This window comes from Fragaria vesca, linkage group LG2 (genome assembly GCF_000184155.1).
Source record: "Fragaria vesca subsp. vesca linkage group LG2, FraVesHawaii_1.0, whole genome shotgun sequence".
Classification (NCBI taxonomy): Eukaryota; Viridiplantae; Streptophyta; class Magnoliopsida; order Rosales; family Rosaceae; genus Fragaria; species Fragaria vesca.
In genome coordinates this window covers 28436079-28463059 of record NC_020492.1, presented here as the reverse complement: position 1 = coordinate 28463059, position 26981 = coordinate 28436079, and the positions used below count along the sequence as shown (strand labels likewise).

Here is a 26981-nt window from a genome sequence, read left to right as displayed (position 1 = left end):
CCACTGGAGCTTCCTGCGTTTTAAGAGTGTAGGCATCCATAGACACCAAGCTTTCATGAACGGAACCTCCTACTCATTCTGAAGGCTTAGTTCGCCATAGTTTTCCTCTTTATCTTTCTTGTTTAGAATATTTTGGTTTTTGATTTTTTTGCAACACTGAGAGGGGCACAATGTGGATCCAATTTGTAGTGGTGTTCATGAGAGCTTTGATATGTTGATGGTCAAGTCGGTGGTCAATTTGGATCAATAACTGTTTCTGCTGGATTAGAAGTTACTTTGATATGTTGTTGCTACTTGCTAGCTGGATATATGGATTTACTTTTGAGCAGCTATGTTCTTGTTAACGTTTGGTGTGTGCTGTGTTTGTCTCGAATGCTATTTGTGTTGCAGAAAATTAGTATAGGGTACCCCATGATTTTCATGAGCATTATCTACTAACCCTTTTTTTTTAATACAATTATCTACTAACCTTTTTACTTGCTGCTTTCTTTTTCTTTTTTTTTGGAAAGGGTCTTTCTTTCTTTGATTATACCCAAGTGTTGAAATTATGAGATAATGACTGAAACGATGTGCTTTCCAGGGAATTCCAGCCGAGGTTTAAACTCACTGATCGGTCTTCTAGTTAGGTGTTTTCTGCTGTAGTTTCTTCTGTTGGATCTTCTATCGAATCTGAGTTGTTATATATGTACAACAACACTTTGTAGCACTACAAGATAATGTGGATTATACATGTCCGTCATATAGTCCCTGAGGTTAATTTTTTAAAAGGACAAACGAAAGAAGTTTAGGCTATGTATGTATTGCTAGTTCTTGTAGGAAAAAAGCTCCAGCATATTATTGCAACCTGGGAAATGCTGGTAAGCTGGATCTCCTGTCAGGAGCAAAGCTGAGGCCTAGGGGTGATCTTTCTGGCTCAAGACGCCGGAACTTCCTGTGGTTTGTTCCAGGTCTGCAATGAAGATGTTGAATTTCTGGTTCAAGCTGCGACAACAGTAATGACAATTCTTACCGACACTGATTATGCAAACTGCAAACCAACAGTATAAAATGAAAATTTTGTCAACAAAGAGAACAAGTATTTTCACAATTTTAGCAACAATAACATATCATAATTGAATGTGTACGTACCCTTAGAAGTCCCGATAGCCGCACTATAAATTTATATGTAGAATTCTATTTAGGAAAATTATCATATAACCCTATACCTATACGAGAATGTTCATCGTATTCCTTTACTGTACATGAGGCCACGAACACTACTATGTTTGTTAACTAAGAAAGTCTTGACTTAGCTAAAAATGATTGATAAATTTAGCTAAAAACTATATCTAACAGTCTATTTTGAGAGTTTTCTTCTAGCAGAGATAGTATTTCAATAGCTAAATTGAATTTTGAAAGAGAAACGGAATAAATTGAACGTTGCTGTTCATTGATGAATCATCTCTCCTCCATTGAAAAATTTGTCATTCCATTTTATCAATTTCTAAATTTATCAATTTGTTGGATATTCTAAGATTTCTTGAATAACTAACAAATTAATTTCAAACTTTCATTTTAAATCAGCAATCAGCCAATCAGGCATGAAATTAGAAAATAAATTCAGACAATGGAAGACGCGCGTGTGACGCAGCTTCTCGGACATCGCGTGGACACTCTCTCTGACACACTACATATTGCTTCCTTGAGAAGCCAAAGTTTCTTCTTCTTTACAGGAGACTGACAGAGAGAACGAGACGCTTTCAGAGGCCTCAGTCATCTTCTCCGGGTAATAATCAACCTCTCTTTCTCTCTCTCTGTTCACAAAGATTCAATCTTTCTCTCAGAAATTGCAAACCAGAAACCACCGCCATTGTTTCAGTCACTTTCATATCTGTTTACTCAATGTGGTTGGTTTCTAGGGCTCTATTTGTAATCTGTGTATGAATATGTACATAAAGTTTTGATCTTTAACTCTCCGGTGAGGTTTACATTCATGTTCATAGATTGCTGGGCATGGCATCGCTTATGACTATAATTATACAATTTTTGAATTACAATATGTTAGTGTCTGTGTAGCACAGAGAATCCCACAAAATTAAGTACTTGGCCTAGTCAAATTATCTTACTGTTCCTTTTACTAGTTGTGGAGGCAAGTTGTGTTGTTTAAAATTGAGGGACTAATTACATTTTTGATGGATATATAATGTGTGTGTGTTTACCGTAAGATTTAAAAGTGCCAAGTAGCATATGCTTGATACAAATTTAGTTGGAAGGCCTCATCTGAACTTGAAAACTTGTGTACCCAAGTTTACTATCCTTGGATCTGTTCTCGATTTTCATGTCTTTTCTCCTCAGATGATGTTGGTGACTATCTGCCAAGAAGAAAATAGAAATGGAACCTTTTTGGAATATATGTAATGTTTGCAAAATATATGGAATCATGGTGAAGGAGGTTATAAGCATTTAATGGAGGCATAAGTTTTATATTTTCAACCATGAGAATAAGAAAATAAAGTGCTAGGGGTACAAAGTGTGAGCAGCACTACTTTGGCACCGCGCATGACACGTTTTTCTGTGTTTATGTGGAAACTTAGCAACACAATTTCTAATTGATTTCGAACTTCAGAATATTGTCGTTTACTTTCAAAGTTCAGATATTTCTGATGTTCTCTTAAGGAAGCTCCCTACAGACATGCTAGACACTGTTTCTCACTGCATTTTATATCAGTAGAAAAGGTGATTGTATCTCTGTTCCATTGCATCTTGAGCTTTTAATCCTGTCAAGGCAATCAAGCTCTTACTCTGATCCTATGTGCTTGTACATTCTCCTACTATTCTGATTTCTGATAGCAGTGAGATATTTTCTAGGCAACTTCCATTCCTCTCTCATGCTGAAAATTTGATCTTATTTCCTTTTGTCCTGTTTTGGTCGTAAGTATGAAAGGTTTCGGGTGTTCTGTTTGCTGTCCTTTGTTGCTTTTATGATCATGTATAACAGTATAATAAGTCTACAAGAAGTCAAAAATAAAGGAGACACAGACAGATTAAAATTTACAAAGAATTTGTATATTTTCTATTTGTTGTTTCTGATGTTGAAGCATCTCAAAGCTAGTGTAACAATTTGTTTGGTTGTTCTTGGATGGAGTAGAAGGAACCAATCAAATAGATCTTTGATATTTTTCTTTTCTTTCGCAATACCAAAATTTAAGAAAACAAATTCTATATTGACATTGTTTTTTGTTTTTCTTCTAATGCAGAATATTTGAAAATGCAAGCATCTACTTTACTTTGTGCAGGCCTTGATAAAGAGGAAACGGACTTGACATATTTGTTTGATGTGTTTAGCTCTAGTTGTTCTCTTGAGGACATTGCCTCTGCTTATGTCAAGGCTAGGCACAATGTACAAATGGCTGGTGAAATTCTTTGCATGTTACATTTGTGTTCCTCAGATGGTGCTAGTTCATCAAAGCCTATATTTGAGGGTGCAAGTGAGACATTTTCAGATGGTCTGTCCCCTCAATTGGAGTGTGCAACCATAGTTCCTGCAGCTCTGTCATCTGACAGCATTCTTCAAAGGACCTCTAATAGATTTGGCAATACCAGAGCATCAAAGTCAAAAAGACCCTCTCTATCAGTGGGTACCGTTTCTGGGGTGATAGGAAAAGATTCCAGTAGGCAGAACACATCAACGAATGAATCTGCTGAAATGCAGAAACCATTAAAATTAGAATTGATAGGGAGGCCTTTCTCTAATTTACCAAGTGAAGAAGTCCAGTCAAGCATGTCAGCTAAGAACTGTAAGATGCACACTGATGTTGAAGAATTTCTGTTTAAAATGCTTGGAGACGGCTTTGAACTTGATATGAATGTGATCAAAGAAGTTCTCAGTAAGTCTTTCATCTCCAGAAATTTCTTTTCTTCAAAAACCTACTAGTTAGTAAGGGTTGATTTTGTATGACTTCTTTTTATCCAAAAAAAAGAAAAAGAAATCCTGTCAAACTGAGATTTTTGATGTTTACAACCTGTTTGACTGGAAAATTTCCTTGGATGCAGGCTTTTGTGGATATGATATGGAAAAGGTACAGTGCATTCTTAAGTTGCTTCATTTTCTCATTTGATAGCTGCAATAAACACTATTGTACTCTAGCATGCTAAAAGAAAGTATACATAAAATATCAGTGTTATAGCTTCCCGATCAACTTTCCAAACATATTTTCTCCTTGACATTGTCTTTTCCATAGTTGAGTAAACTAAGTCCAATTTTTACGCTTAATTAAGTGAAAAGTTGGTCGTTCTTCTCTGTGGATGGAACCAGATTGCATATTACCAAAAAATGTAATAAAGGCAACCAATGCATGATAATGGACCATTAACTGTTAGGGAAAACAAAAACAAAAACAAACTGTACGTTAAACATTCAACTTACTGCTCTGTCTAGCTATCAAAGTGCTCATCTTTCAAGAAACATCAGCCCAGAACAAATTGAGAAGAAAAAGTTGATGATTTGGAAATTCAACTTTTGATGAGTAATACTGGGGGAATTTTTTTGTGGAGATATAAATCTGAGAATGTCTTCTAATATTGTTTCATTTTCTTCCCTATACTCTGTAGCATTTTAATTTGTGTCATCAACTTTTAAGAACTGATATTTTGATTATGCAGAGTATGGAGAAACTTCTTTTTATGACCTTGGAAAATTCCGATGATCTTGTCAGTTTAGCCGGGTCAAAGGTACGATTTTGCTTTGATGCATTCCCTTACAGCCTTACCATTTACAAACGTATAATTAACATAGGATCAGGTAGTGAAGATATAGTTAGTTGAACAATATGAAGAGGAACTTCTGAATTGGAGAACTGAGCAACAAAAACAGAAGTATGAGAAACGCTAGTGGGAAGTTTTACGTAAAAATCACTTTACAGAAAGTGAATGTACAATTGAGACACTTTGACCTTGCTTAGTGGAATTGGCGTAAATCTGGCTTTTTGGGAACAGGAGCCATAATGAGAAGAAGAGAAAAGCCATGAAGTTGTAGGCATTACCTTGGTGACATGTAGGGCAATGTAAAGCAGGAGAAAATGCCTTCATAGTGAAAACAAGAGTCATGGCCCATGATAGAAAAGAAGCAATAGGCTTAATGGAGAAAGGGCTTGTCTAGATCAGGACTGAAAATAGTGATTAGCTTATGAATGTTGAAGATCCTTTTTTATGATGATAAAATATGTTCACCATCGTAGTATATTTAACAAAGTTAGAAGTCTAGTTACAACTTACAACATGATATAACCTTCCAATTTTTAAGTTCTTCAAATTATTTAAATCCTTCCTTTTTCCTGTAACAGTCTACAGAGAAGAGTTCAGGTCAACAATCTGCTCATAGGTATGCTCATCTGGTGTACATAGATGAATTCCATTGTTGTGTGATATCAAAAGAACGGAAAATTCTACAATGTGTTAATGCATGTCATGCATCAACTTGTCCTAAAGTTGTAAAATGAGTCCTCAAAGTAGTAATATTAGTCATCAAAGTTGTAATAAAGTTGTAAAAAAAATTAGTTACAACATTAGTCCTCATGTGTCCTTAAAGTGGTAAAATGTGTGCTTAAAGTAGTAATTGGGTCCTCAAAGTGATAAAAAAGAAGTTGATACAACTTTGAGGACTCATGTTACAAGTTACAACTTTGAGAACTCAATTACCACTTAAAGGACACATGAGCACTAATGTTGTGACTAATTTTTTTTACAACTTTAAGGACACATATTACAACTTTGAGGACTCATTTTACAACTTTTAGACAAAGTTGATGCATGACATGCATTAACACACCCTAGCCTTACCAAAAAGAACTAATCATTTTAGTCATACCTCCACTATGCTCAGGCTTTTAATTTAAAATCTCTTATTGTTCACCATTCCTGTAGAAATGGATCTAGAAATGCAAGAAATTCAATAGATGAAGGTGGGTCTGCTGACAGGGCTCCTGAGAAAGAGTTACTCGAAGCATTGTTTTGTCACTTTTGTGTTCCTAAAAGATCGGAAGAAGCGCCTAAAATAAGTCTCCCATCAAGGAGACTGGAGAGATGTGGATATAGGGGATATCATGCTGAACCTTTTAGAGACACAATTAAAGAAAACAAAATTGCTACCATGCTACGACGAGACACCAGGGCAGGTACAAACTCTGGTGTTTGCATTACCATGAAAACAGACGTCAGCAATTTTTTCTTCTTTTCTATTGATTTCTTTATTAAGTTTTTTACTTTGTGGTATTCTGGTGCACGAACTCTTCTTCAAACAGAAGCTGAGGATGTCGAGAATAGCTATGAGAATCTACATAATTCTGTGAAGGAATATTGGATTACAATGAAGGAGTATTACAAAACTGTAAGATCCTGATTGTGTAAACATTTTTAAATTTACTTGCAGAATTCTATACGAGAATGTTGGTATCTTTCTCTTGATAAGGCAGGGAGATATGTTGGCGTTATTACTTTATTTTTAAGCTTCTGCTTCTATATCCATTTTGCTCACATGTTATTTTGAGTTGCAATTTTGTCTCCTGCTAAATAAATCAGTGTTGTTTGTCATATGTAAGTAGTAACTCTCCCACCTTCTCTGCAGGCTTTAGATGCATTTTCTGAGGCTGATCATGTACGTGCAGATAAATTTTTAGAACAGGTAGTGTCCTTGTTATAATCCAGTGAATGAACATTGAACCTGAAATACTGCTTTGAGTTTCGTAGTAATCTAATCATTGGAATTTCTTTTCAACCTTGATGTACTTTCTGTTAGAATATCTGTTCATATTGGTATTCCTTTACTGTCCATGAGGCCACGTACACTACTATGTCTGTTAACTAAGAAAGTCTTGACTTTTGCATTTCATATGGCTTTTCTTGTGACTACTATTCCCAACTGTTCTGCATTCTTGTTACTTATCGTTCTTTAACATAACTGATGTTACCTACTAATTTTTCAAGGGTTATATGGGGAAAAATGAGATGTTTGATGATTCTCTCATTAGCATACACAATAGGTCAAGTTCATGGACTATCTTAATTGACAAGTACACAGATGATAGTTTGAACAAAAAAAAGTTCCAGTAGATTTTGAAAATCATGGTGCCAACTGCCCTACTCTCTATTTAGTGGCTTTCGTATTTACTATTTTCTCTTTGGAATGCATAGGGCCATTTCTTTTCCAGAAAGGCACGGGAAGCAGATGCAAAATCCATTGAAAAACTTCTTCAGACTGGGTGGGAAATGCAAACCATTCTTGAGCCATCATTTTATGTGTACCACCTAATGACACTTGTAAATTTGATTGCAGACATGATGATGATTCTGTGTCTCTTGACTTACATGATCATGAACCCAAGGAAGCTATACGTACTCTAAGGTTTCAGTTAGCCTATCTCTCTGGCATGCCAGGTTCCTCACTATAACCTCAATTCTCTTAAAATCTAATCCACAAAATGATTTTGATTTTGGGTGGTGATGTATCTGCTAAGAAAGAATTAAGGAGACGGATTTGCTTCATGCTTTGTTCAGCTTTCAAGTACCTTAGGATCGTAGTGGGAAGCAATGATGAAGATACTACTCGAGGAGCGCGGAGACGACTGGTATGATATATCATACTTCAATTTTCTTTCTGATTAGAGTTTCCTTTCATTTGGTTTTGAGTCTTATGCAGTTATGCCTACAACAATTTCGTTTTCATGAGTTCAAACTTTTTCAACTTTTCATCTGAACTTGAGCTTTTACTTCTGGATTACAAATTTACAACTATGCTAAGCTATAGTTTATCCTACTAGAGAGTGATTCTTAGCCTCATTCTGTGCATCTTTTAGATGGTCTGGCTACTGATCATATTTTTCTTTTCTTTTTCAAAGTCATTCTTTTATTGCTGTTGAGTTTACATGATGTATCTCCATGGTTTGAACTTTCAAGTATAATTCCTTAGAAAATACAAACTGAAATATCAATATATAGCAGATGAAGACTTGTTTAATCTTAAAAAGAGATATGACAGAGGACAAAAGAAGTCGCTTTCAGAGCTTCTCTTACTGCATTGTTGTGACCCCGTATGCTCTTATATGCTTCTCTAACTATATGATTTCGAACCGTGTTTTGAGATGGTATTGTACTTGCAGATTGTAAAGCAACTGGAAAAGGAATCGATCAAATGGACTGAGGAGAACGGGCAGATAATATTGATCCAGCTTGATTTGATTGAGCCGAAACGATTGAGCTTCTTAAAAAAGTCGAGCGAAAGAATTCAGAAGTCACCTTCATTTGGGCTGTGAAAGGAACTTTTCTTTTATAGGAAGTTGATGTAGAAAGATGAAATTCATGCAAGGCATTAGGAATCCTAGCTTTTGGAGAGCTGGAAACAGCTTATGTTTGCACTTATGTGTACTTAGCTTTAACATACTTGAGCGCCACTTTTGAAATACAAAGAGAATGAGAGACTTCAGGGTAGTCCATTTTCTACTTGGGTTGAGTTGCTGATATTTACAGTGTCTTTTCAGATCCCATGAGGTCAAGTTAAACTTGATTTCTCTTATCGATGCTCATTTATATTCAAGCATGGTCATAGGCAACGATGCATGTGCTGAAAAATCCATGAGCGAACGGAGACACAAATGAAGAAAAAGAAGTCTAGAAGTTAGATGACAAAATCCTAAGGTCTCTTCTATTTCAGAATTTCCAGATTCCAAAATTGTCAGATTCTTCAATTTCCTATCAAAAATTCCGAATCGACTAAGGGCCATTCCGTTTCAACTAGCAATTTATATCTTTTTTCCATTAGACAAACAGAACATCACTATGCAAATTGCAGCCATGTAATTACTTTAACTTGAAGCAAGCTCAAGACTTGAATCCAATTCCATTCCATTAAATGGAGAGCATTTTCATATCGATGAACATTCAAATCTTCTATAGAGGCAATCTTTTCCCTCTTCTTGCATAAGCCTAACACTTGAACATATACAGGTAAAAACAAAATTTCAAGGATAGGGCAAGTAAAGTACTGGGAGGCAGGATTACAGAACCTTACAAAAAGGCTTCTAAATTTTGACTTAAGCTACTATGACCGGAAGGAAAATGCACATCTAAATTTCGTTGGATCCTTGGGTAAGTCTCTGCATCTCATTTTGGTCATTTAAAGTTTCAATGAGAAGTGGAGGAGCATACTGGGCAGTTCCATGGTGCTCTTCGGAATCCTGGCAGAACGAAAGAATGATCGTATCAATTGACATCTCCACCACAGCAAAGAAAAGTGTAGCAACCACATAACCAAGGCCCCAGCAAACCTGCATGAACATATAACAGAAGATTCAAATAAGTAAACCCTCATCATGAATGTTTTCATCACAATATAGTAAATACACCAACATTCTTCTCCAAAAAAAAAAAAAAAAAAAAAAAATCCAACATCATTACTAAAATTCATTTCTTTAAATCCTTAACATACCAACACTGGAAATAGTGGAGAAGAGATCTTGTTATGCGCAGACTTGTATCTGTGAGTATCCAACATAAGAAAAGCAAAAAGGGCAGTCGATAGGCTGACACACAATTTGCCAAGGAATAGTATCACATCTCCAATCACATTCACCCTCCCTATCCGAAGGATGTTACTGATGATCAGATCTGTAGCAACTGCAGAAGATTTGCAGAAGCTTTTACCTGTTATAGCAATCTGCAAGAGTAACAAACCTGATTTCAATAACCCAGATACAGGATATACTATAAGGGTATACAATGTTTTCAACTTCTGAATACATTCCTGCTCCGCCCCAACCCAATATAAATAAAGTTCTACAGTACTGTTTCTCCTTCATATTATAGGTCATAACAAATATGAATAAACTTGCACGATTTTACTTCATTCTAACGCCCTCCCTACAAGTCACCAAGTCCCACGGTTGGCCCATATGAGTTCCAAGAAGGCAAACAACTCATGCCACTATCTAAGTATTGCATACTCAAAACAATAAGGTTAAAACCTGGATTCAGGCATGGATTTTCTTAGTAATGTAGGAATCACTTTTAGCATGCTGGCCAAACAGGAAATTGGTCATACGAACAAATAAGCACCCCTCTGTGCATTCATTATACAAAGAATGAAACTGAACAAAAAAGAGACAAACATTTGCAAATTTGATCGATACTAATTATGTAGGAATTACCATAATGTAGGCATTGCGATTAACTGACTTGAGTGTCCACTCGATACAGCTCAGGCAAAACCTAGCAGTGTGGAAGGCAGCCTTTCCAAACCAATTATTAGGTGTGGTACCAGAAACTTTTAATCGGCGACGAATTGACTCAAGCATAAACCTTATTGATTCCACAGATGACACAATCAGGGAGCCAAGAGCAACAGACCCAAGGCTATAGCGCATCAGCCGTTTCATAGAGGAAAAAACCGGAAGAAATGGAATTTCACCCTGCATCAAAGAAAAGAATGAGCAAGATTAAAATGTCACATAACCAAATAAAATTTGTTCCTCAAAAAGAAAACCTCATGTCTTTTGGTCTGGAAGTTACTAAAGATAACGAGCCAAATATTATTTTATTCAGAATCCAGCAGATATTACCCATGTAAGGACCAGAGCTCCCCCATTAAAATTTAGTGTACAACAAATGTGTCAGCAGACACTGGCATGCGTTAAGCACATGCAAAGACTGGAATGCATGTCCACATATATAGACACTTATATGCATGTGAACACGTATCTATTCTTAGCCTAAGATGGATATTGCATATGTTCAATATTACTATGCAACGAGATATGCCCGGCAGTAAACCGTATTTCGCCATAACAGATTACTATATCAGGGGCTTACAAAGTAAGAATCGAATTTAGACTGAGAGAAACATGTTTTTAACCTTTACAGCATCTATAATTGAGAAGCAAGTTACAACAGTTCTAGACATAATACCATGCCTATGCCAGCCTAAGCATTGAAAATCAACTAACACACACACACACGCAGATCATTCTGGCATTCTTGCAACTCAGCTAACAAACATAAAAGCCGGACCTATGAAATAAGCCTACAAGCCATCTTTGTTGTACACATCTATGCATACAAGCTTAGTAACTTACTGATGTTTCACCACGAGCCCAATAATAAGAGGCCACAGAACCAGCAATAACAGTTGAAGAGGCTGCTTTGAAAAACTGTGTAGCCCAATAACACCCAAATAGGTGGAAGAAGATGGCAATTCCAATATGAGGAGCGTAATGAATGCTATAACCGCAACAACGATCACAATTTACTTGTTTTGATGCAAGATCATAGGCACAGCAGTTCGAGCTGCAGTTATTCTGGACTACTTGACCAGAACTAAACAGGTGAAAAGCAGCTGAAAACCAGATCATGTAAAAAACTCCAAGGATGGTATATGGAATGATTGGAAATATTATGAGTGCTTGAGCTTCTCCTATCACCTTTGCAGCAACCTGCATAAGAAAATCTTATTAAGTCTTAAACACTTTCTAACTATATCCCAACCACGTTTATTCTTCATGTTTCTAGATCTTTCTGTACTATTCTGTATGTTTCTTCCTAGCCATAAAAATGAAAACTTGAGACGAAAACAGAAACTAAGTTAAAGGTTGATTTCTAACATATCCTGCATCATTATTTTACTTTTTGAGAAATAATTGCTGGAAGTCTTGTCTTATTTTTATTTTCATGATTATCATGGTGAGCACTTAGGACTATTTCCAACAAATAGAATAGAAATACCACTAGATTACAAGCTAGTTAATAGCTTTAGCTTTCAAACATTTATATATCTACAACTCTGGCGCAACTCAAACTAATTGGAGTATTTTCTTGTTTAGATAAAGAAAGTGATAAATAAGTGGTGTCTGTATCTTATGCATCATCAACATTTCAAAGCATTTATTAGATAGCATACTTACCTTAAGGACAGATGTTGCCATAAGGATGCGGCGGACTATAGCAATTGATGTGAGAACAGAAACAGCCATAATAAAGGTCATGAGAACTGCAACAGCACGGAGATGATGTAACTCCTGAAAGATTGGAACCATTTAGTTAGTACAAGATACAAACTAGCTAAACCAAAGGCACAGTGCTATCGACTATCTTTGAAGTTTGGATAATTTTGTTAATGAAGTACACACCCTTCCAATTATGCGAATGTACGGATCGTGCTCACCAATGATTGGGGAGATGGCATCATTTCCTATCCATCCAGCTATAACCAAGCAAGAAAGAAAATCAGAACTTCATGTTATTGAACACTGATAACACGCTCAAGCATACAACTTTATACAAGTAGATAACTAGACTGTGCAAAGCAACCCACTTGAGTCTCAAACAAGTATCAGAGATCTATCTCCAGTTCAAATGGATGATGTATTAACCAATCAGTTGATGCTAAAAATGAGACACAAGAAACTCAACAACCATGCTCAACAAGGAAGAGAGGATACAAGGGTATCTTTTAGGATACAACATTTTGGAGATAGAATCAAAAGACAATTTTAATTATTCCTGTTTTGTAAAGACCCCTCTCCCCCTTTAGGAAATAAATAATACAAGATCTACTGTTTGACACACATTGACCATCAAAGATGATCAATTATGTATGAAGTAGGAGTGAAGGGCCAACAACCTCAGTTGAAACAACACTAGATGCCTAAACAATCTGTCAGTAATATTAACATCTACCAATGGATATTGTGAATACAAAATAGCTCCTGACCTTTCAAGTAGTAAAACATTGTGACTGATATTATGAGAATATTAAAGAGGGCCACTGTTATCCAAGGCATAGCAGCAACAAAATAACGAATCAGAAGGAGCCAAATCACTGACAAAGCCAGTGGCACAATTCCTCCACAGACAAGCAACACTGGCCATGACTTTCCAATATCAGCCATGTATCTCTGCAAATACGAAGAAAGCAATGAATCTTAGGGTCTTAGTTCTGGCAGCATGTGAAGTTTAATGTGGAGATCTATTTGTCAAATAACTGCCTGCAATTTCAACAGGCATTCACTTACTAATTAGGCCTTGGTAGAAACTGAAAACTGGCGAAGAACTCTTGTTGCCCAGTTCATTCAATTGGCTGGGAACAAGGCTCTCAGAATGAGGAAATAATACTTGATAGTTTTGAGAGTGGATATTCACTAACAGCCAAACAAACTTATATAACTTTGTAGGAAAATGACAGGTTGTTTTGAGCTTTTAAAGCAGGCTTAGACTATGGCTTCATCACGGCTCTATGAGTGATGACGCTCTATGGTCAATCAAAAATAAATTTGGCCCACAAATTATGTTTTTCTGAAATGAGTAGCTAATTTTAAAGAAAATCAAATGCAAAAAGTGTTGAGCACAAGAAAAAGTTATAATGTTTTTCGCAAATTCCACAACATACTTGCTGTAAAGAAGTAAATACTAGTAAGCAACACTGCTCAACCTTTAAAACAGCTGACCGAGAATTGATGGACTTATGAATAGATTTGTCTATAATAATATCCTCATTAATATTCACTCCACCCATTTGCTGCCAATGCTTCAACGAACTGTTTGATGGACGAGCAATAAATTGGCAGCTCCAAAATACTGCGAAAAGGAACAGGTTCGGTAATGTTCTTAAATAATATGGACGATATATTTGACAATGAAACCATACAGGGACGACATTTAAACCTCAGCTATCTTCCAGTGACAGACATATATAAACACAATATACATCACCTTTGTAACGGGACATATTTGTACTGGAATGCAATTGAGAACAGAAATATGATACAGTTCAATAACCTGAGGCAAAACTGAGTTTACTCACCGTTTACACTAGGAAATATGACAGGGTAACAAGGGCCCTGAAGTTGAAGAGACGCATTTCGCATTTCAGGAGTAAGAAACTCAAAATAATCATAATTTCTGTCAATCCAATCACTCATTGAGAGACGGATCTCTCCTTCTGGGTAATCACACACCCAATTCAGTGTATCGTCTGAAGGGGAAGGACAATCCAATAGGCATATACTCCGGGCATTTTCCAACTTGAATTGATTGTCTTTTAGACCACTCAAGTAAACCTGGTTTGGGTTTAACCAGTATTTGAGTTCCAGTTCCCGAAGACCAGGATGTGCATGCTTGTCACCACACACATTCCCTTTGTAGTCCAGTCCATAAGTAAGCCTGATGAAACCAGTATTTGTAATTAACACGACGAAACAGCTTAAGGAGAATACAATTATACAAAGAAATGGAGCACACACAGGAAACTTACAATGTAGCCAAAGACAGACAAAGTTATCACACAGAAGAACTAAACCGAATGCAGTAACTGTTACCACAATTGATTATTGAATATACAGAAAGGAAACAGACTTTCATGCTTTCCTACAAGTAAATGACATGTAACAATAAGCTTTTTATACAAACAAACAAATCACCTAAGACATAAACCCAATACTGTATATCAATTTCAGCTCTTTACAAAATTTCTGAGGAAACCATAAAAGAACACAAAACCCCATTATAGAAAGCCCTGAAGAGTTTAGGGTTTATCAATAATGATGTATATGGAACTAAACCCAAAAATAATAGAAAGACTAGAGATTGTTAATACCAAACATACATACATGAGCAAAAAAGGAAAACCCAATTGAGAGACAGCGATTCTTACTTTAAAAGAACTAAGAAAAACACAACTTTACCAAACAATAGGGTTATGGATAAAAGATAGATTGGATACCTTAATGGGTTTCCTTGGTTGAATCCAAAGCTGGAGTTGACAATCATAGCAACCCAGAAGGCAATAAAGATGATGAGAAACACAAGGTCTCTGCATTTCCTGTTGTGCCTGATGATTGAGCCCATTTGGTCACTCCCATCACTTGAAGGGTACCTCCCTATCACTGCCCCCAAAGGACCCCTCATATCCTCACACTCGCACTGTTTTTCTTCTTCTTCTTCTTCTTCTTCTTGAGCAATGAGGGAAAGAGAGAGCAGCAGAGCAGAGGAGAGTGTGAAAAGGCTGTGCTTTAGATTTGGAATATTTTTTAGTGAGGTTCACTCTCTTTCTCTTTCCGCCTTTGAGACAAGGATATCACTAAACCTGTGCAGCTATTTTAGCATTTCTGGTCGGCCCGCTACGCTCGGCGCGTTGGCTACCTCTTTTTCTTACTCAGTTTTACTATTTTATTTACCGTAAAAGTGTACAAACGTAATTCTCATTCTTTTAAGAAAAATACTCATTTGCACATAAACAGATTTTAAAACCCATTACAATGAAAATAAGATAAAGCTCAACTTCTCTAGTTATAGAAATCAATTTCAGAGATTTGACATAAAATGGAGTCTTAAAGAATCCATTTTTGTCTCTAATCCGACTTATGTTGTCAATATGTACTTCGTTGTTGAAGAGGACTACATTACATATTTGTAGAGAAATTCTAACGAAAACTAAAAGAGAACACATTTATTGGGGTATGATTAGAATTCATCAATAAATCACATAAGACTTGAGTACGAGTACAAGATGTAAAAAAAAAGAGTGGGAATTTCACTCCAATAAATTATTTATTCTTTCTACATCTAACAAAGCTAAGCAAAATAAGAAACCTTTTTATCAAAAAAAAAAAGAAAAAAAAGAAAGTAAGAAACCTTCAGACGAAAAAACCAAAAAAAGAAAAGAAAAAACAAATAGGAAACCACCACATGTCAAAACCAAGACGTACCTTGAAAACCAAATCATAATTCTTACCGTTGCTCAGTGGAATCATGAAAAGCAACTTTTTAGCTTAGCTAGTCGGCTCCATGAAACAAGCCGGGAAAATAAGACAGGCGATTATGGTGGTAATAGAATTGATTAGACTATTTAAACCCCAGTAAAATTCGGTGATTAGAAGTCGGGCCAAAAGACGAAGAAAAAGCTGATAAACAAAAAAATAAAGAGAAAGAAAGAACCAATCGTCAAAATTGTCAGGGTGACAGAGGGATGACAGTCCCATACATGCCTTGCCATGCTTTGCCTGTGTTCCTTTCCCACTCTGCAAACAGTTTATTTTGTATTTTTGTTGAAACTTATAGCCGTGCAATTTTATGAACCCATCCAAAGAATGTGAAGAACAACAAAACATAAACAATCCATTTCCCTCCTTTAACATTCCAATTTGATGTGTGATTTAATCGTAAGTTGCGATTTAGTTTTCGAGTTAGGCCTCTCGTATCAAGTTAGTTGTTAAAGAAAATGAATATAACTTTTTATAAAGTTAGTTTCGCAATGTTGATTTATGATTTCGTACTATCGTCTTTAATGTTTTCAACTATGATGATTCTTTCATTAATATTTGAAAAATATACCTCATTCAAAAACATACAAAACCCGAGCTGCTCTATGTGTATTTCCCACGACACATTGAGCTCCCGAGTCAAAACCTATATACTGAAACAAGTTCAATATAAAAACAAATTAATATTATTTTTTTTTCATAAAGATTGTTTCAAAATGATGAAATTCAGCACACAATATGATTCAATCATCAAAAAAGATATTTCTTTTTCAAAGCAAAGGCGGACATGTAACCCATTGTATTTCAATCATAAAAAAAGATATTTCACTAAAAATAAACATATTTATACGATAAAAAATATATTTCAAATCAATGCCTCAGAAAAATAAAATTTACATTGAAGTCATGATACAGAAGAAGCCTGTAACAATCTGGATCATCCATCACAACATTCTCAGCCGAATGGTAACCTTATGACACGTTTACTTACTTGTAATGAAATTTATCAGGAATGAGAGATGGAAGGAATGAGAGTCGGAAGGAAATAGTATGTGGAGATTTCAATTCCATTGAGTTGTTTACTTATCACATGGAATTGAAATGAAACTAATTACGATTGATTTTGTTTACTTACAAAAAAAAAATAGAATTAAACTAATATGATTACTAAATTACCTTTTAAAAATCGAGGTTATTGTAATTATGTGAGAATATTTTGAGTACAAAAAGTTAACTTCGGATGTTGGTATTACAAATCCGGATTATCATTGTCCGGGTTTGGAGGTAGGACCCATAACAATTATCATTCCACCATGAGCAAGTAAACACATAAATTTTCTTATTCTGTAATCATTTCCACACATCTCAATTCTATTTCAGATAAGTAAATGTGTCATTATTTTATTCTCACTCCACATTGTGACCATTCCAAAACACACCGTCATTACTGCAAATAGCCACGGAAGTAAAAACTGCCCGGTAGATAAAGAGACGAATTTTGGTAAATTTCAGAAAGAATAAAATCGAAGGGCAGTAAATACTAAAATATACCTTTGACGCACACACGATCAGCACGTCACATTCATCTCCCACACACACTGTGAGTGACTGTGATCATCCATGGCGGTAGAGTTCAAGTCCCACAAGGACGACGCCTGGTACGACGTCCACCTCATCACCGAGCACACCGCCGCCGGCCTCCGCCTCCGTATCAACTTCGCCAACTTCCCCGACGACCAAGACGAGTTCGTCACCCTCGCCGACCTCGCCACCCTCCACGACCTCGACGCCTTCCTCTCCCGCGTCCGCTGCCTCTCCCTCCAGCTCCAGGACTCCGAGTGCTCCGCCGTCGAAAAAGGCCTCCTCGTCTGCGCCGCCCGCTCCGTCAACCCCGACGACCGCCGCTACTTCGACGCCTTCATCGACGGGGTCAGTATCGTCCTTTCACGCCTCTCTGCCACTTCATGTGATTTTGATTTTGATTTTGACTGTGTGTGATTGATTAGGTGGTGCGTAAGGAGCATAAGGTTGTGAAGGGAGAGCAGGAGTGCACATGCAGCTTCATTCTGGAGTGGATTCACGGCCCGCAAGCCGGGACTCTCACGGCTCAGAATCTACCGGATATTTGCAGAGTCCGGCTGCCTGCCGTGGACGAAGAGATTGACCCGGCGTTGACCAGGTTTGTTAATGCTACCAAGGAGAAGATTGAGAGCACGTTTTCGAATTCGATTGCGAGTTGTGACGAGAAAGGTGGCGGTGGCGGTGAATGTGAGAGTGAGTCTAGTAGTCGGAGAAAGCGCCGCAAGGGAAGCTCTTGTCAGGTGAACAAGGCAAGTTTTAATAATGTGGAGATTTTCGTTCGGTTATATTGTGTGTTTTGTTTTGATTATAATGAATGAAGCGGGATGAATACTTCATTATGTTAGTGCTTGGTGAAATTGAATTTTTAGACTATGATTCGAGTTTTGTTTAGGCTCGGCTCTGTAATTTTAGGGACCTGTTGTGTGTAGCATTGATGCAGGAGAGTTTGGATTAGCAAGTTGTCCCCTTGTTATTTTGATCTTATTGGTCTCCGAGTAAGCTTTGCCGCCTTTTTGGTTGATATATTGATCTGTTGGATCTTTAATGCTTAATGTTTTTGTGAGAATATTCCATTTGGGTTTAGTTCTATTTCTTGTTCTGGGTTTCTTTCCTAGATTGAATAGCATTGATACAGGAAAGTTTGTTTTTCTCTGATGGTCTTATGACGTGCTCAAACAGTGTGCATAATTGTTGAGAAGAATATAAAATTTAATAGACTGAATGGAAGACAATTGAGAAGTTGATTGTGTTGGACTCATTGTGAGGCTGCCAGTATGTGAAATAGACAGTTAGAAGTTGATTGACCACCTTCATATCTGCTGAACTGTGAGTGCTTTGTCTGTTTAGATACTTCCATTCTGTGTTTCTTTCTTTTTTCAGTATGTTCATAATGCTAGTGTGTTCTTTTTTAGGATACGAGCCGTGCCAGGGGATCATTAACTCCAAGCTCGTCTTCCAAAGGTTTGTACAGATTTCCATGGAGTTTTGCAGAAATGTATTAGTTTCTCTCTCTGAATCCTTTACTATTTTTCGAAGCAGAGATAGTGGACAATTCTTATGTAAGGGATGGACATGACATGGATATTGGAGGGCTTCCCAATATGATATTTGTCGAGAATGTTGAGAAGGGGATCTCATCATTTACAATTATGGATTTCATAAACCAGCAACTTTCAATATCATGTCAAGCATTTGTTTTTCCAAGTAAGCTGTCAGAGGTGTATACAACAGCAACCATCAGGTTGAACAGCAAAAAGGATCTCGACAAGTTATCTGAATTTTTGGGAAGTCCAGATCGCATCATCATCTCATCAAGAGGAAGGTATATCTTGTGTCAAATTTTTATTCTGTTCATATAAATTATTCAAACCGGTCAGTATAGAATGGGTTTTATCAGCTCTGTGATTTGATATCTCCTCTCTTCCCTATGGTTAAAAAAACAAAAAAAGCTGGGGATTAATGTGGTCTTTGGAACTTGAACCTTTAGCTTTATTTATTGATTTCTAATGTTCACTAGTTTTAATTGTATGTAGGCCTTGGGTTCTGACTGAGAAACTACCCTTGGATGACACAATAAGGGCATCGATTGAAACCCTCAAGCATACATCTCAGGTATGTTTCCTATAATTTTTATTGTTAGTGTGGCTTTAAGGGTCAATGGTGTTTTTCAAAACCTCTCTTTACCCTCCCTGTTCCATGTGAAAGAGAGGCAGAAGCCAAGGAAAACCTTTTAGAATGAAAAATAAGGCATCAACTAATGGTACTATCCTTTTTTATTTACTAGATGACATTTGAGTGTAGAACTCAAAGAAGCAATGAGTTGAAGGTTGTCATCTCTGGTAGTCGAGAATACGCGACAGCTAAGCAGCTAAAGGATTTGTTCAAGGAGTTTACTAATCATCAGTGTGGACTTCATCAAACGTTACTCCAAGAAGAGGGGAAAATCTCGCAGCTAGCTATGTGATGGATTTTGGATGGCCAAAGTTTTGAGTTACTTGTGCATAGGCGTGAGTCAAGGCAGATTGTGTTGGTCATCCGCTTGCTATCATCACGCAACTACACTTTCCTTGACAGATTATATAATGTGCTGGTGTTGTATCAGTTCTTACATATATGCTTAAGAATCAGAGAGAAGATGCCATGTTAATAGTTTCGCATTGGTATTAGTCTCCTTTGTGTGATCTGTAACTTGACACAAAACATCACTAGCCTTTTTGAACTAGGCGAATTATAGAAATATGATCTGAGCATATGAGTCTTTACTATTATCCCAAAAAAAATGAGTCTTTACTACCTTGAGTTTTTCTTCCGCAACTCTGAGCTGTTCCGAATAACTTTTACGCCGCTCACTGAACTTTCCATCACCCAAATAAAGACTTCAAAGCATGATCAATGACCAGCTTCTCGAGCTTAGGTGAAATCTCTAGGATGCAAATGGCCAACTCTGTCTCGTACTAATTACCCCTGAATCCTAGCATCTTACCCATTCTCAAATGATCATTTGTGAACCCAAAATGATTCCTCGTCTCTCTTGGATTAGTCGCAGACAAGTCTAGTTCATTTTAGTATCATGATTGTAAGCTCTTCCAAAACGGGTGCTCTGGAGTCTGGACTTCCCAAAAATTCAGATAACTTGGCAAGGATTTTAGGAGCTTAGATAGTTGAAGTATTGTGAGTGTAAATGAAATGAAACAAAATGGTCATGTATGAATGTATGATAATTATGTAGCGTATAGAATAATCTCAGTAATAACTTGGATATGTCATCGAGGACCAAACTATATGAAAAGAATGATCAAACTTCCATAGGTGCTGGTGGAAACGCACGTCAGAGACTCGTTCGTGGGCTGCTGTACGTAGAAACAGAATGAAAATCCCATTAAGAATCGATAGATAAACATTGGAACACTAATTAGTAATTCCTTGGTTAATGGTAGTTTTATGCAGTATGCACTACCTAATATTTTTTTTAATTACTACTCTTAAATACAAATTAGCCACGTTTAACAACTCCATTCTATTCGGTACAATAACATCATCTTGATCGTCTTCATCTTCACGAAAAAATATAGATTATGTCCTTAATTCCTCACCTGATCGAGTTGATGATATTAAACAAACCATGGTGGCCTTGCACTTCAAGGAAATAATCATTCTGAAACATCGAAGTGCTAGAACAATCAGAGTCCTAAACTGTTTTTCAATTTCAAAATCCTCCATAAACTTCCTGATTTCTCGTCTTCATCTAATAGAGTAGTCAGTAGTCATGTGAACAAATTATTTTGATATTTTTTAGATCACTCTTTAAAGATTAGATTTGCAAAAATCAACCGAATCAAAAATCATCGGAAAGAAACCATCCCAACCCTAATTGCCCATGCATTGTGGTTTTTAAACTAATAGGGCACTCTAAGAATGACCCAATCTTGTCGTAGCCCTTCTTGGGAGAGTTATTAATTTGCGAGTAACTTTTTTTCTTGTTAATGAATTGACTCCCAAATTTCTAACTGCCCCTACTCAAGTTGAAGGAAAAAGGTAGATAAGTGCCAAGTGATAAACGATCAATACACTTCAGAATTATTGAAAGAAGATCAAGTTTAATACCTACTTCCACTGAAAAGGAAATCCAAATATTTGAGATTTCACAACCCCCTTCGACTATAAATAGAGCTGTGCCCAATGTAGTATACTCATCCACCTCAGACCAACTCATCTAGAGATACAAGTAACCGAGACAACCTAGCTAGCAAGTAGCAATAGCAACTATGTCAACAATGAAAGGAGCTCATTTACTTACTGCTACTCTTGCCATCTTTGCATTGGCAACCTGCTTACTCGTGTCTGCCTCCGACCCCAGTCCTCTACAGGACTTCTGCGTAGCGATCAATAGCGCACAGTTTCCTCAATTTCCTGGTATCACATTAGCTTCCTATATTCTCTTTTTATCAAATCAGTTTCATATATGTATGCTCTTTTGTTTTCCTTCAATGTTGGGATTACTTTCCATTGGCTAATTGGCTTTCATGCATGCATGACGACGCATATGAAGATTGTTCATCAAGTTAATAACCATCTATGTTTGAATGGGGATCCATACATGTTAGCTTTCCTCGAAATTCAGTTATGAGTTGTGACACTCGATTTATATGTTATATGTTATCAAAATGTATACATTATTTGAAGGACACACGTTTATAATGAAATATGCTTTTACTATTTTTATCAGGAGTGTTTGTGAATGGGAAGTTCTGCAAGGACCCAAAGATGGCAACAGCAAACGATTTCTTCTTCGCTGGTCTGCAAATTCCGAAACCCACAGCGAATGCGGTTGGTTCAACCGTGACAGCCGCGAACGTGGAGCAAATCCCCGGACTGAACACACTTGGGATATCCCTAGCTCGCATAGACTATGCACCAAACGGTGGTCTAAACCCTCCCCACACTCACCCTCGTGCCTCTGAAGTCCTTGTAGTCTTGGAAGGCACTCTCTACGTTGGCTTCGTCACCTCGAATCCCGATAACAAGCTGATCAGCAAGGTCTTGAACAAGGGAGACGTGTTTGTCTTCCCAGTTGGTCTCATTCACTTCCAGCTGAACATCGGACCCGTTAATGCTGTAGCACTTGCTGCTCTTAGCAGCCAGAACCCAGGAGTCATCACCATAGCCAATGCAGTTTTCGGGGCCAATCCTCCCATCAATCCTGATGTTCTAAGCAAGGCGTTCCAGGTCGATGAAAAGCTCGTTGAGTATCTCCAGAAACAGTTCTGGTACAACAACAATTAATCAAGAACTTGATCCATAGACATAACGAAAACATATACGTAAGCCAAAGAAACCAACCGATGATCAATATGTATGTTTTTCATCATTGTCCCAAAAGAAAGAAAAATGTATGCTTTTCAATAGTACACTAGAAACTAAATAAAAGAAGATGGTAACTTCTTAAACAATACCTATTACTTTATGGAAATTTCGGTTTACCATTTGTGTGTGTGTATTGCATGTTGTTTGTATGCTATCTGAAAACCAATATCATTTGAATATTTGATGTAGACATCTTGATATTGTACAACTATAGTTATCTATTGATCGAGCCTTCTTTGCCAATGATAGTTCTAACATATATGTGCGCGATATCCTTAATTGCGCACGATAGGTTTTTTTTTTTTTATTTTTATTTTTATTTTTATTTTTTATAAGAGAAATGAATAATTCATTTATTAAGAGACAAACTCAATTACAAAACATGCAAACGCGAGGCCAGGAAACTACAAATAACAAAGAGCATGTCTCCAACTCGATCAAACTAAAAAGAGTGAGAGGAAACCAACAAATCGTTATATTATAGACTGGAGAACCTACAACCAAAAACATAAAAGCAACGTACAATACCAATCAATCTGCCACACCCACCAATCATGTTCGCTAGCATTGTCGTCGCCATCGCCGTCAGCTGCCATGAAGTAGTGAGTACTAAATCAGAGCAATGATGCCCTAGTAACTGCTGCCATTCGAATCCTAATACATAGATCATAAGAAAGCCTACACCCCAGAGGAAAAGCTCCCTCACAATAACACCATACAAGGCACCATCAAAACCCAAGCAATGAAGTAGTTGTGGCTGACGAAAGACGACTGAGAACAAGAACAAGAACCAAGAACCAGAGCTAATTAAAGAAAATAAGGGGTAGATGAACCCACAAGTGAGCACCCATAATCTACTTATAGGTAAGTGCGAAATTGCACTTTAAGTGTGCAGTCACACAAGCACTCACGAAGGGTATCAATGATAATCGATGGGTTGTATTGGGGTTGGGTGATCAATAATCTGGAAAAAGTTGGGACTACGCACGAAAGGTTACAAGTTGTCATTTTGTCCTTCTGACTCTAACCCAACTGTTGGTGTGAAAATATTCGGGTAGAAGATTTCCTCACTAACCACTTTTGATTAGAGTAGGAATGAAAGTTTTTTAAATAATGGATGTCAAAATGGGTCGGGAATTTAGTGGTGATGGTATATCTCTCGATCTAGAATCTCGAAAAGGTATATTATGGGTTCATGTGACTGATTTTTCCAGGACTCACTTACCCTTTCAGGATCCTATTCATGTTGTATTTATAGTCATGGCTCCTCGGTCATTTAATGTTGTGCGCTTTACTTGCTAGCTAGTTAAGCACGAGTGGATCCATGACTCCATGTTATGGACATCATGGGAAACTCCTTTCCCAATTTTTCCTATTGACCAGTTCTATTTCACCTTGTCCTCAACTCGTTCCCTCCGCGTCTCCATCTCACGCGACTTGATTTGACCAACACCATATATATCCGGCCCAAACCTGACTTGACCACTACGTGATCCACCACTACATGATTTACCCTCAATGTGGCCAACTTCCACTAAGTCACGTCTATCCAACACTGCTCCATAACTTCATTCGCCGCCATGTTCAGCCTTGGGGCTTTTTTAAAGTCTCATTTGATCTCTCCCGTCTTGACTTGGTCAGCGCATACCTCGAGCCAATTCACCCGCAACCTGATTCAACCGTTACCCATTTCATTCTGCTCATTGCCCATGACAGTTACCCATTTACTTGTAATCTAATTTGGCCGCCACATAATTCACTTACGGCCCAATCCATTCGTGGTCGGGTTGTGACTCAAACCTTTTAGAGGCCATTTCAGATTTGACCGTGACCAGATTGATCATGAGATGACCTTACTCCAAGTTTGACTTATCATGCATAAAGGGATACCCATTTGTATTTAAATCTTATGGTGAAAATATTTGCACCCACACCAACTCGGAACGGTAGTACGGTACCCTTCCAGTCTTGTAGAAATAGTTGGCACAAAATGAGTAATCTAAGATGCAGATCCACATTTTTCTTTAATTGGTCGACTAAGATGCAAGTTCAAACTTACATTATAATGAACAAGATAGTCTACGAAGAGCAATTAAAATACTTATTGATTCGAGATGAGTACTATGACTCACAATAGATAAATAAACACAATTTCAACGATTGAACCATATCAATCTTTGGAATCTATTATGATTTTCCACAATTAAAAATGGATCATGTTTGTAAAGAATTGCGCATGGTACCTGGCTCTTGAATATACTTGATTATGATTATCGTGTCAACTATGAGAGTGGTTGACCCTGGATCTGTTCTTCTTGTTCGTTGAACATTGAACATTGGTTGTTGTTCTTCTTCTTGTTCATCTTTCTCCTAATATGACTGTCTTCAAGAAAAATTTGATTTTGTTCACTGTTTTAGTCACATTTTCGTTAGACTCAATTCCATTCTGTGCTTCAGCTGCTCTAGTCTCATTTGCAGATCATTGCACTTCATTTGCTGCTGACAACTCAACCCCACCAGGATATGCCGGAGTTAACTCCTCCGTTCATAGCCTTATAGGTTACTACCACACCTCTGATGGAAGAAAGCCGAGTAACATTCTTAGCCAGAGCTCAGTACATGGAGCAGAGGCACAAAACTCGATTGTGATCCGCTTCTGGTACAATGAAACAGCAGATGAACAAGGCTTGTTCAGGGTCCAAGGAAGTATTGAATTTCCAAAGGACACCAGTACATATTTCCTTGTTGAGAATTCCACAAGCAGCCGGCAAGCCACTGACATCGGATTGGAATCAGTTTCAAATGTACAAGATTCGACAAGCTTTAAGCTAAACGGGATATGGTCAGAAGCTTCTGGGAAGCTTTGTATGGTTAGATCAGGTTATCATTACTCGAGCATAGGTAATTTACTTGAACTACCTGCACTTCTTAAGCTCTACAATGTCAAGAATTCCAGTACTCTCACTAGTTTGATTACTGGAACCTTTGAGAGCTTGGTAGATGTTAATACTGATCCAAACTATTTTGTAACAATCTCTATGTCATTGCTTCCTTCCATGAACTACCAGTACAATTTTGCTTCAAATAAATCTCATGACAGTTCTTCTGATAGAAGTGATGCTCCTCCACGTTCTTTAAAAATAGGGAGATTTTGTGCTGTGATCTCAAATTTAGTACTACATCGCCATTATGAACTGAAATATCCAAGCCGTTGTTTGAATATAGATTTCCCAGAGAACTGCTCCCCTATTTCTGTGTCTTATTTGCCTGCTGGCGTGTCATTGAAGAATATTGAGTGTTTGGAGGATGAACAAAAGATGAGAGTTCTTGTAGATTTTTCAGGTAGCAACAAGTGGAATCAGAGGCCTTTCAATCCAAATGTAACCTTTGTTGGGGAAGGTTCATGGGACGCAACGAAAAATGAGGTAGTTGTTGTTGCTTGTCGATTCTTGAATGCAACTGATTCCTTGAATACTAGTTATTTGGGAGATTGTTCAGTAAGATTGAGCATCTGGTTCCCTGCAAAGTGGACAATAGGAAATACTAGCAGCATTCAGGGGCTAATTTGGAGCAACCAGACCGCTGCAGAGTCGGATTACTTTGAAAGCATCACATTTGAAAGTGGTCAGACTGATGTTCTAAGGTTTACACTTCCAGGACAGGAATATGAGTATACTTTAATAGACCAGGTAACAAAATTGTGTCAAAGAACAAAGACTGCTAATGAAAACAACCGCTACATCTACCCACCTCCATTTTCTGTTTCCATGAGATTCCATCACTCAGTTGTGAATTCTACAGGAGAAGAAATTGGATGGGGCGTTGCTGTCCCTCTCTCTTTTGGAAATCAATTTTTCTATCCGTGGTCCTATTCAATCGAAGATGGAACTCAAGAATACCCTCTAGGGTCGTCTGAAAGTCGTCCACCTGTGAGATACAACCAAACCAACCCTCACAGTATTAGCTACAGAATTGACATCAAAGCAAAAGGTGAGGTTCAGTTGCCTAATGGATTCTACATTGTTAATAATTATCACGAGATGGTGATTTCTGCTGAAGGAATTTATGATGATACAGAAGGAAGCCTATGCATGGTAGGTTGTAGAGATCTGAGCACAAACAGATACCAACAGCCAACAAATGATTCTATAGACTGTGATATTGTTGTCAACTTCAAGTTCCCTCCAGGAAATCCAAAGACTAATCGTCGTAGTTTTATCAATGGAAGCATCAAAAGCACACGAGATAAGTATGATC

General features: G+C 37.3%; 4 protein-coding genes across 4 annotated transcripts; 3 read left to right on the top strand and 1 right to left on the bottom strand.

Moving 5' to 3' along the window:
- Positions 1–1717: 1717 nt before the first annotated feature.
- LOC101293853 lies at positions 1718–8285 on the top strand. The gene is made up of 12 exons (XM_004293052.1): positions 1718–1765; positions 3237–3866; positions 4033–4058; positions 4642–4710; positions 5322–5359; positions 5902–6152; positions 6279–6364; positions 6602–6658; positions 7168–7235; positions 7310–7410; positions 7531–7601; positions 8133–8285. The coding sequence occupies exons 2-12, from the start codon at positions 3248–3250 to the stop codon at positions 8283–8285; spliced, it is 1539 nt and encodes a 512-aa protein (XP_004293100.1). The 5' UTR covers positions 1718–1765; positions 3237–3247.
- Positions 8286–8843: 558 nt separating this feature from the next.
- On the bottom strand, positions 8844–15046 carry LOC101301552 (choline transporter-like protein 2-like). Its single transcript, XM_004291602.1, has 10 exons — positions 14741–15046; positions 13823–14181; positions 13451–13596; positions 12734–12917; positions 12150–12223; positions 11925–12038; positions 11100–11456; positions 10176–10436; positions 9458–9685; positions 8844–9296 (listed from the first exon to the last, which is right to left on the bottom strand). The coding sequence occupies exons 1-10, from the start codon at positions 14923–14925 to the stop codon at positions 9096–9098; spliced, it is 2109 nt and encodes a 702-aa protein (XP_004291650.1). The 5' UTR covers positions 14926–15046; the 3' UTR covers positions 8844–9095.
- Positions 15047–17399: 2353 nt separating this feature from the next.
- LOC101293559 lies at positions 17400–20133 on the top strand. Its single transcript, XM_004293051.1, has 6 exons — positions 17400–17708; positions 17786–18109; positions 18773–18821; positions 18900–19182; positions 19394–19472; positions 19645–20133. Exons 1-6 carry the CDS (start codon positions 17400–17402, stop codon positions 19822–19824), a joined length of 1224 nt encoding a protein of 407 aa, XP_004293099.1. The 3' UTR covers positions 19825–20133.
- A 1501-nt stretch (positions 20134–21634) lies between these two features.
- Positions 21635–22895, top strand: LOC101301261 (germin-like protein subfamily 1 member 11-like). The gene is made up of 2 exons (XM_004291601.1): positions 21635–21773; positions 22090–22895. Exons 1-2 carry the CDS (start codon positions 21635–21637, stop codon positions 22641–22643), a joined length of 693 nt encoding a protein of 230 aa, XP_004291649.1. The 3' UTR covers positions 22644–22895.
- The last annotated feature ends 4086 nt before the right edge of the window (positions 22896–26981 follow it).